Raw genomic sequence first — 10,843 nt, 5'->3', positions numbered from 1 at the left:
TTATCTATCTTGGTAAGCCAAGTTTCCACTGCTCAAATATTTACTCGAAGGACAACTAAGTTAGATTCGTAAGTGCGTTGTTTTTAATAGTAACAGTTTGCCCGTTGCCGCCTTCGCCGTGGTATGGTGCACAGTCCAAGGGCTGATGCACCCTCTACGATCCCCCAGCACGCTCCGAGGGGTGATCGCTTGGCGCCAACTCTCACCAGAACTATTTTAGCCGCTACACTAAAACGCCCTCCAAGAAAAGTTGTGGCTGCACCCAAAATTCAGGTGCTTTTTAATAACACAGGCAATTCTTCTTGGTCAAACACTCTTTCTAGCGTGAGCTGTTCAAACACGGGTTAACCCCACCATCTTGTCTCAGCTGCATCTGGTGTTCTCATCAGCGGTGACCAGCGGGACATGTTCTCCTCCTGCAAGGAAAAGAAAACAGTAGGTCTAATTTGTTCTTAGGGAAATAGCAAGGCGGCCGTGGTCGCCTAACATCGGAGTGATGAAATGCTTCCCCTGTTACAGAGTGCGCGGAGCATGTTAACATCTTGCTGGGGTGTGTGACCATGGCAGTGAAGGTGCTGGTCAAAGGCAGAAGACTGGAGAATTAAAATAGTTGGGTTTCACAGTGTGCAGAACCATGAAGTCAGCATTACCCCACAGCCATCGAGCCCTGAGCAAGTCTGCCAGCGTTCACCCTTCCACAGTGATACGAGATCACTTTACGCAGAGCCAGGAGGCCAGAAAGCCTGCACGATGACACAGGCGCAGGGGACGCTGTCGCAGGGAGCATTCAGAACGCTGAGCAGCAGCTGGAAACGACGGATGACCAGCTTGTCAGGTGGACAGAAGCGACTGCCGACTAGCTTGGATCTGCTCGCTGCCTTTTCCAGAACGCATAGAATCAAGGGTGACATATTCAAAGAGCAAAGCACCAGGGCACCAGCGCCGGCAGAGAGAGGAGGAATCGCAGGCAGCTGCTGAGGGAGCCACAGCCACCCGGCTGCACAAAGCGTTACGGATCTGGAGAAGCTCTTCCAGGACCACGGTGGGATCCCGGTGAGGAGCACCGATGTGGATAGTGGTCCGTAACCCATGGAATGCCAGCCTGAACCGCGATGCAGCTGCATTTTCTTAATGCGTTATTAAAACTGTTATCTTTCTTCTTTGAACTAACTTGAGGAAGACGTCCATAAAAGATTACACCACTACGGTGCTGTGTTTTACCACCCATGGGTTTATAGCCCTGGTGGTTTCAGGATGGTGACAAGGTCCCACTGCCCCTTGAGCAGAGCACTGGCCCATGACGAGGGCATTTTGTGCCTCCCCATTTCAGAATTCTCTCTCAGAAAGTTTCCCTGGGTGATTTTCACCTGCGTGAAAGGAGGCTCTTGATGACACATCAGTACGGAATGAACAGCACGTCTGATGTGCAAAGGCCGTAAGACCTTTGTTATGAAGGACAAAAATTCTCAAACATCTTTCACAGCTGCAGTATTAAAAAGTTTAACAATGCAGAGAAAAGGAGGGGTAAGCAGACAGGCTTGCAAAACACGACGCAAATCTCCTTTGCATACGTATTTTTTTCCATTATCTCACAGCAAGGGCTAGCAGCTTGGGGCCGGGGTGACCAGAGAAAGGGACAGCAGAGCCCAAATTACCTGCTTGCTGAGACCACAGAAGCAGGCTGGTTGTGCGGCGTCAGCCACTGGCGCAAAGCAGCAGTTTTTCCTTTTCTATTCATTTTGCCTACCTTCCCTCCCTAGCAGAAGTTAAGCCTCTCATATGAGTGCAGATCACCCTCTGATATAAAGCCTGAGCAGTGACAACTTGCATTTCTGAGAATACTTGCTAGATCCTCCATCAAAACCAGGGGCAGCTGCAGCTGAAATACAGGAAAGGCTAAAAACGAGCAGCATTTTTCCAGTTCCTTTCGGAATGTGTTTGCCCGTCTCAAAAACACAAAAGTGATGCAGATCTGCTCCTTTTCTTTTTTAAATATACATAGTAGGCGACCTTTAAGGTGCACTTTCGCCTGCCGGTACTTCACAGTAAGCATGAACAGGTTCAGAAATTGTGATAACCTGAAAATTCCAGTGAACAGGCACCAAACCGGACAAGTATCGATATTTACTGGGCAGGAGTTAGCTCAGTGTGCACCGTTACACAAAGCACATTATTTATTCCCTGAGTATTCAGCCGCAGCTCCCTCGCAGAACTGCTGCGCTGGCACGGGCACGCTGCTGATGCGCAGAACCATCGGCCAGGCGCACCAGAGGCACAGGTGCTCCTCCGACGCTGCTTTTCTGAAAGGCAAGTTTAAGTCCGCTGGTTAAAAGCCTCGCCTGGAATAAAGCTGAGCTGTAATGAACAATTCGAGGCATCACCGGTTTTACACACAGTATTTAGCACACTTTGATGCACTTGTATGCACTGGATGGAACCAGTGTTTTCTTTCTTTCTCCTTGTAAGTGCTCCTGTACGGAGAACTGCAATCTATGATCGGAGTTAGCGCAGTGGTGCTTGGAGTTCTCTCCAGGACATCTGGCTGCCATCGCACTTTGCTGCTCACCTCGCATCGCGTTGCCATAGAGAGCGAACGAAGTGTGGAAACTGCTGCTTCACCGCGGAAGAATCTGCCTCGAGTTCCTGCTGCGAACACGCGATGGGCGCTACGAGGACAGAAACAGGTGTTTACTCCTTCCTCCACGATTTATTCGATCCCTTCTCCAAATCCCCTGCTCGGGCCAGCACTGCTCCATGCAAATCCCGTGCTAAAATTTTATCTGCAGAAGGGATATGTTGCATGTGCGCTCGCTGGCTCCTGAAATAACCGTAATTAAATCTCATGAAACCTACAGGGTTTTATACAGGTTCAGACGCTCTAAGAAATAAAATAGAAGAGTTCTGCCCAACTTCTGTCAGCCTAAAGACTGATTAGGTATTCCCATCCGAGGAAACCAGGAATGTAAGTGTTCCTGTCCAAAAATATCTCATTAAGACTATTCTATCTTAATCACAGCTGCGCTAAAAAATACACAGATCTCTCACACCATCCAACCGTCTCTCCCTGCTACGACGAAAGCGCATCTTTCATGTTTTTTATGACAATCATCTTGAAGGCGGACGTGCCCGATACCCGAGCACGTTGTCAAGATCTGAAATCCGCGTTGCGCGCACCCATTGCGGTCTGCGTTAGGCACACCAACAACCCACACACGACCGTTGGGCAACCGCGTTCAAGCTGAGCTGTGTTTCAAGCAGGGCGGGTACGACGTGCCGGGTTTATCCGGAGCAGGCCGAGGCCACCGAGGCTGTGAACTGCTGGGCCACCACGACCGGGCTGCCACACCAGCTGCTCGGGCACGTATTAATTAACTTCTTTCTTCGAGGATCAATCGACACCGCCGTTAGCTTTTATTGACTTCATAATTAACAGTATCTTACTTTTTTGCTTGAATAAAGCCGCTTCGCCTAACGTAAAATCTATTATTTCCCGCCCGTTATCAGCATAGAAACGTCCGAGCTGATTTCGCTCTTGCTCCTTGCAGCCCTCTCCGGGAGGGCTCCCGAGGGGGCGCGGTCCCAGTCCCGGCCCCTGTCCCCGCCGGCTCCCCCGCTGCGCGCAGCGCAGCCCGGGGCAGCCGTTCCCGGCGGGGAGCGGGCACGGCCCGCCCGCGGCCGCCGCTTCCTCAGTGAAGGGCCAGGCGGGCGCGAACCGGCGGCGGAGCCGCGCCTCTCCCGCCTCCCGCAGCCCCCGGCCGCTTCTCCCGCCGCGCCGAGGCGGGCCCCTGCCCGCGCCCGCCGCCCGGCCGACGGGGCTGGCGCGGGGGGCACTGCGGCGGGCGCCCTCCCCTCACAGGGACCCCCGTCGCGGGCGCCTTCCCCTCACAGGGACCCCCGCGGCGGTTGCCTTCCCCTCACAGGGACCCCCGCGGCGGGTGCCTTCCCCTCCCAAGGGGCGCCTCCTCCGCACCGGCCCCGGGGCGGGCAGCCTCTCCTCACGGAGCCCTCGGAAGGACCGAGGCTCCCTGGCGGGGCCGGAGCCGCGCCGCCGCCATTCGCGCCGAGGCAAGGAGTCGGGCAGCGGGAATCCGCCGCCCCCCCCCGGCTCCTTCCCCGGGACACCTTCCGAGTCGCTCCGCTTTCCTCCATGTTATTACCTGAGGGAACTTGACAGAACTTGTAAAGCCGCCACGGCCGCGCAATTCCAGCGAACTCTTCGCGGGGAAGCCGGCCCCAAAACGCCGACGCTGAGCTTGGCGGAGCCCGAAACTCGGGAAGACGGGGTACGGCGGGCGCTGTCGGACTGTCGCGACATCTGCGGAGCGGAAAGAAACGGTGCGAGCAGGAAGAAAGGAGGGGGATCGCCCGCCATTGAACGTCCGCGGGCGCGTTACCCTGCCAAGGGCATAAACCGGTTGCGAAGGGTCTTAAATCCGTTCTTTGGCACTGACGGGAGGTCCGAAACGGATTAAGAAAGGTGAAGAGAACCTGAGCGAAACAAAGTATATCGTGGCGACAACGAACGTAATGAAATAACAGCGTCTCTCTGGGTTTTTTTTTTTCCTTTTTTTTTTTTCTTTTTTAAATAACTTAAAATACACTAGAAAAAATATGGTCAATATAAATAATTTCGTTTTCATGGAGAACAAATCGGTACAAAGCCCACCCGCGGCACAGTTCGCGTCGCAGAGCTTTCCCTCGGCCCTGGCGGAGGGTCCGGCGGACAGACCGGGCACCCCGCCTGTAAACAGCCGTACGCCTCTCAAACCAGGAACAATAACACCGACAAAAGGAAAATAAATCACCAGGTTACGTGAATAGATACACCTTTATGAGATAAAATGTAAATGTTTGACAGTCGACTATCGATTCACAAGTTATAGCCAAAATAAACTTTGCTCGTGTGTATCCACATATCTTACATATACCCCAGTACCTCGTGGTGGAATTTGCCGCTGTGTAAGGTGGTGGTTGGGAATTAAATACTCTTTTTTTTTTTTTTTTCCTTTAGTTTTTGCCCTCGGGACAGGAGGGACCCCGGCTCCGCTCCCGGTTACTTCAGAGGTGGCACCGACAGCGGTTCCAGAGCGAAGAAGGCAGCGCTTGATCTCCCCTCGCTCTCTCCGCTTCCCTCCAAGGTTAAAAGAACCCGGCCACGTTTGTTCGTTTTGTTTTGCTTTTTCTCTCTCTCTTTTTTTTTTTTTTTCCCCTTTCCTACTAAAGATGAGGGTGAAGTGCAAGTGAATCAAAGGACTCCATCAACGAAATACAAACACATGCAACCCGGAATGCTGCTGGGGGAAGTATCCCGGACAGTTTCCCATTAGAAAGTCGCAGAGAAATCATTGTCTTTCTCTTTTTTAACTTCTTTTTTTCCTTCTTCCTCGTCGTCTTTTTCTTTTTTTATTGTCGCTATTCCAGACGTGGCTGTTCAACCCAAGCGTCTGATGCAGCGCGAAGGGAGGCCCGCCTCTCCTATCAAGTTCCTCATATTAAAGTGAACTTCGCAGAGAAAAAAAAAAAAAAAAAAAAAAAGGTCAAGTTTCAAAACCTGTGAACTTCCCAGCTGCGCGTCCAGTCCCTCCAGTTCCCGAAATCAGCGTCCGTCTCCCGGCATCGCTCCTCTCCCGCTTTTCATTGGGGTGGGTTTTTTGTTTGGTTGCCGATTTCCGTTGAGACCGAAAGCGGCGCGGGCGGGTCACAGCCCCAGGGCGGCGGCGTGTTTCTTGGCCTTGAGGCGGAGGTCGGCGATGCTGGAGTTCTTGCTGGTGGTCTTGGCGGCTGCGGCGGCGGCCACGGCGGAGGCGGCGGAGGCGGACTCGGCCAGGGTGGCGAGCGGGAGCCCGAACGGCGGGGCGGGGAACATCATGTAGGGTGCGTGGGCCAGGTGCGGGTGGAGGTGGGCGTGGGCGTGGGCCACGGCGCTGTCCAGCTGCAGCTGCGCCTGAACCTGCGGGGAGAGAGTGGGGCGCGGCGGGGGCGCGCGTGGCGGCGGGGGCGCGCCTGAGTCCCCGAGGCGGGGGAGGTGCACCCCTCTACCCCCCCCTCCTCCCCACGCACCCACCCGTGTCCCGCCGCCCACTTGCCTGCTGGAAGGGCATCCGCAGCGCGCCCACGTTCACGTACGGGGCCACACGGCACGCTTCGAACTGGCTGGCGGCGCCGATCAGCACCCCTGCGGGGAGGGGGGGGTCAGCAGGGGAGGGACACCCCGGCCCCGCACACACACACATACACACAGCCCGCACCCCGCGCTGGTACCTTTGTGGAGTTGGTTTTCCTGCTTTCGGCATTTGGCTCGTCGGTTCTGGAACCAGACCTGCGGGGAGAGCCGGGGGGGGGGGGGGGGGGGGGGGGGGGAGGGGCGGGACGCGGGTGTCACGGCCGCGCCGACCGCGAAGCGCGGAAAGAAAACCAAGCACACAAACAAACAAAACAACAACAAACCAACCCCCAAATCAAACCGAAACCCACTGAGAATTGAGGGGAAAAAAACTACTAAAAAACCAAACACCCCTCAAACCACACCGAACCCCCCTGATAATTAAGGGGGGGAAACCATAAAAAGCAAAAAAACCCCTCAAAAACCAAAAAACCCCCAAACCAAACCGACCCTCCCCTGAGAATTAAGGGGAAAAAAAGAATAAAAACAAAAAAAAAAAAAACAAACAAAAAATCAAACAAACCCCCAAATCAAACCGAAACCCCCTGAGAACTAAGGGGAAAAAAGAATAAAAACAAACAAAAAAACCCAAACAAAAATCAAACAAACACCCAAACCAAACCGGAACCCCCTGAGAATTAAGGGGGGGAACCAAAAAAAGAAAAAAAAAACCCTCAAAAATCAAACAAACCCCCAAACTAAACTGAAACTCCCTGAGAATTAAGGAAAAAAAAACCCAATCAAAAAACCCCAAACAAAACCCAAACAAACCCCCAAACCAAACTGAAACCCACTGAGAATTAAGGGGGGGGGGGGAACGGTAGACAAAGAAACGCGGCCGCGGTTTTGTAAGCTCCGAAACGCGAAGAGGAAAAAAAGAAAAATAAAAAGAGCCAAAACATGAGAAAACGGAGCCGGGGAAGCCCCTCGCTGCGCCTCGGCCGCTCCCCCCCCGCCGGGGTCCCCCAAGAGCCCGCCCGCCCCCCGCCCGCGGTAACGGGTCTGGGCGACCGCACCGGCAGCCCCGAGAAGAGCGTGCTCGTTAATCAAGAAATTAATTAGCTTAATCTTCAAGAAAAAACTAAACACCGAGTAGTTGCGCTGCTCGCTTTTCTTTTTTTTTTTGGGGGGGGGAGGCTACTCTCTGCCGCAAGAGCTTCGTTACAAAGCGGTGCGGGGTTTCTCCGCGCAGCGGAGCGTGGCACCGAAGCGGGATAATTATCTCATTATCACGACAATCTAATTTCCCTCCGCAGAAGAGGCTGCGCGGCAGACGAGAAGATGCTTTTAACGTTGGAAATGGTCGAAATAAATTTCCAGGATAAAGTTCTGCTCGCTTAGAGGGGGGGAAAGAGGGAGAGCGCGGCTTAAACCGTTCCTGGTTAAGGACAGACCCCCGCACCGCGCCTCCGCAGCCACATCCACCAAGCAACCCCTTCCCCGCGGCCAGAAGAAATTAAAAAGAAATGAAAATTTTAAAAATTCCTCTTTTTTCGAAGTGTTACTGGAATAGACAAACGCAAAGGTGAATTTCCCCCGCCCTACCACTCGCTTCAGCCGAGCCAAACCTGTCCCGCGCTCGCCCTCCGCATCCCGCGCAAACGCGCATCCCGCAACTTACAAACCCACGCAAGGTGCGTGGCAAAAACGGGGAGCGCGAGGCGTTCTCCCGGCGCGGTCCAGAGGCCGCAACCCGCGGAAACCCCGCGCAGCTCCTTTCCCCCTTGGTCACAGCCGAGCTGGAGCCCGCTAACTTTGTTCCCCCCCGGTTTTATTCCCATTTGCGGGGCGGAAAAACAGGGCAAGCGGGGAAACGAAGGGTCTTTTAAATTTTTTATATACATATGTATTCTAATTTTTTTTTTTTCCCTCTCTGTGGGTCAGCAGCCACTCGCGCGGAGTGTTTCGGCTGGAGGGGAGCGCGCTACCCCTGTCCCTAGGAGAGGAGGGACACCCCCCCCCCCCGACTGGTCTGAACTGGGCGCAGCTGGTGGCCTGCCAGCGCCGAGTATCTGTTACACCGCGGCTTCCCACCGGCTGCGGATGCTCGGGGCCTGAAGCTGCGTGCGGGCAAATCAACGACCGCCGTTTGCTCTTCTTTTACAACCAGGAGGGAAGCACGGCGGAGCGGCTACGTCCGCTCGGATTCCTGGGGCCGCCTTCCTCCTCCTTACCGCGGGAAGAGGCGCGGAACCGGCCCGCGGCGCGATGCGGACCCAGCCCGAGGTGAAACCCGCAGCGAGCTCCGCGCAGCCCGGACCTTCGCGTCCCCGAAACCCGAACAAAGCCGGGCTGGGCGCTCTGCTCGCTTTCCGCGCCGCTTCCCCTCCAGATTTAAGAACTACAACGAGAAACGGACTGTAAATATTTTGTTTGGCTTGTTTTTGTTTTGGCAGCTCGCAATTTACTTCGTGGTCACTACCTCCATAAAGTTAATTAATTAGTCCGCCCGCCCGGTGAGCCCCGCTCCGGCAAAGCCACCTTTCCCTCGGCGAGGCGAAATAATTTCAAAAATTCAACAAAACGCGACGGAGCGGAGGGACCGCACCGCGAGAGAGCCCATTTTGTTTGTTTGATTTTTTTTTAAAAACAGATTTTCTGGGTGCGATGGGGCGCGGGGAGCCCCCGACAGCCGGGGAGCGGGGCACGGCCGGGTTTTAGCGGGCTGGCCCCCTTCCCCCCCGCGCACCCACGCCCACGGGAACCCGCGCCCGGCTTGGCTACCTGCACCCTGGCCTCGGAGAGCCCCAGCCGCTGGCTCAGCTCCTCCCGCATGAAGGCGTCCGGGTAGTGGGTCTCGTCGAAAAGCCTCTCCAGCTCGTTCAGCTGCTCCAGGGTGAAATTCGTCCGGCTCCTCCTCTGCTTGATTTTCGTCTGCCCTTCCTCTTCCATCGCCTTCGCATCCTCTTTGCGGTCCTTCAGCTCCGGGGAGACTGGGCACGATGCGGGGGAAAGCGGGGGGGGGGCGGTCAGACCGGCGGCTGCCCAGGCGACGACGCCAGTCCCGGTAGCTGGGGTGTGCGGGGGGGACCGGGGAAGAGCCCCCCACCCCCAGCTCCGGGGAAACCGGGAGCGGGGCCTGCTCGCCCGGACCGCGCTAGGCCCTCGCCGGCCGCTGCCTCTCCGGGCCCCGCCGCTCGGCTCCGGGAACGGCGGGGAGCGGGGCCCACCCGCAGCCCCCGCACCGAGCCCACCACGCCGCAGCCCCCCGGCCCCGCGGGAAGCGCGGCAACAGGTCCCCGCCGCCCGGCGCGGCCCCTCCGCGCCCCGCTCGTTAGCGCAAATTTCTTCATTAACCCTCCTTCTCATGATTATTATTATTATTTTCCCCCCACCCCGGGGGTGCGCCCGGAACGGTTGGCCGAACAAAAGGGTCCCGCCGGTGAGGGACCACCCCCCCCCCCACGCCCCAGCGCGGAAAATCCACGGATTCACCCCTCTGGAGGAAGGGTCCCAGGGCGCGGAAGCGGCGGCAGCGCGGACGGGCCCCACGCGTGTCCGTGCGGGGGGTCGCCGGCAGCGCGGCTTCCCGCGGGCAGACCGCGCCGCGACCGGGTTAAACCCCCGCTTATATCTATTTTAAGCTCAACTTCGCGGCTGAGCCTCGTTATTTTACCGAATGCGGGGAAACACCGAAAACGGCCTCCCCGCCGCCAACCCCCTTCCACCCGCGCCCACTACCCGCCTCCGCTCCGCGCGTCCCGACCCCGACGGGGAAGGGGGGGGGCGAAGGAAGGGGAGCCCCCCGGTGCCGCCGTTACCGTCGCTGAGCTTGGGGGTCCCCGCCCCGGCGGTTCTCTCGGCGGCAGCGTCGGGTTCCCGCGGCGGGGACCTCCCGCCTCCCGCCCGCAGCGCGGGGCTGCCCGCCTCGTCGCGGCCCGGCTCCGCCGCGCTCTCCCGCTGCTGCCCTCCTCCTCGCAGGGGTCCGCTCTCCAGCACCTCGCGGTAGGTGATCAGCTCCTTCTTCTCCTTCGCTTTGGGGTCGAAGGACTTGGAGACGAAGGCCGTCAGCTCCTCCATGGCCGCGGGGTGGTCAGGGGCGCGTCGCCCCGCGTCCCCGGGCGGGCATCCACGGGGCGGGATGGCGGCGGTGCCCCGAGCCGCGCCGGGGCTCCCGGGCTCTGACAGCGACGGAGCCGATTGAAGTGGCACTATTTATACTTTCCAAAGCCTGCCCCTTAGGTTTTCACCGGCGAATTATCCTCCCCTCGGAGCTCGGTAACGCGGCTCACGCCGCCCAGCACCGGCCGCGGGGCTCCTGCGGGACGGGGCGCCCGCCCGCCACGCGAGCTGCGACCCTAATTAATTTAATTAGGCGCGGAGCCGGGTGGTGGGAGAGGGGCCGGAGCGGCGGGGGAGTGGCCAAGGCTGGGAGGGGGGGGGATGGGGAGGGGAGTGAGGCTCCGCGCACCGCCCCGAGGGGAAGGGGCGAGGGGCAGCCCCCGCCGGGAGCGCGGCCCGCGGGAGAGACCCGGGGGAGGGGGAAAAGTTGCTGGGTGGGGGCCCGACCCCCCCCCCAGGCCAATTAGCGGCTAATTGACGGGGACAAGTACCGCCGCGTCGTTATAACGCGGCCCCGCACGGCGGGCTGAGGCTGCGGGTTGGGGCGAATCGCGCTGTTTACGGCTAAAATTGTTTTTCCCTTTTGTTGTTTCAAATCCCACCGAGCGAGCGCTCGTG

At 57.6% G+C, this 10,843-nt stretch overlaps 1 protein-coding gene across 1 annotated transcript; it reads right to left on the bottom strand.

Moving 5' to 3' along the window:
- Nucleotides 1–5,698: 5,698 nt before the first annotated feature.
- SHOX2 (SHOX homeobox 2) lies at nt 5,699–10,183 on the bottom strand. Its single transcript, XM_075417394.1, has 5 exons — nt 9,925–10,183; nt 8,888–9,096; nt 6,262–6,319; nt 6,087–6,175; nt 5,699–5,950 (listed from the first exon to the last, which is right to left on the bottom strand). Exons 1-5 carry the CDS (start codon nt 10,181–10,183, stop codon nt 5,699–5,701), a joined length of 867 nt encoding a protein of 288 aa, XP_075273509.1.
- Nucleotides 10,184–10,843: the final 660 nt, after the last annotated feature.

Source organism: Opisthocomus hoazin, chromosome 4, assembly GCF_030867145.1.
Source record: "Opisthocomus hoazin isolate bOpiHoa1 chromosome 4, bOpiHoa1.hap1, whole genome shotgun sequence".
Lineage (NCBI taxonomy): Eukaryota > Metazoa > Chordata > Aves > Opisthocomiformes > Opisthocomidae > Opisthocomus > Opisthocomus hoazin.
This window is presented reverse-complemented; position numbering and strand designations above follow the sequence as displayed.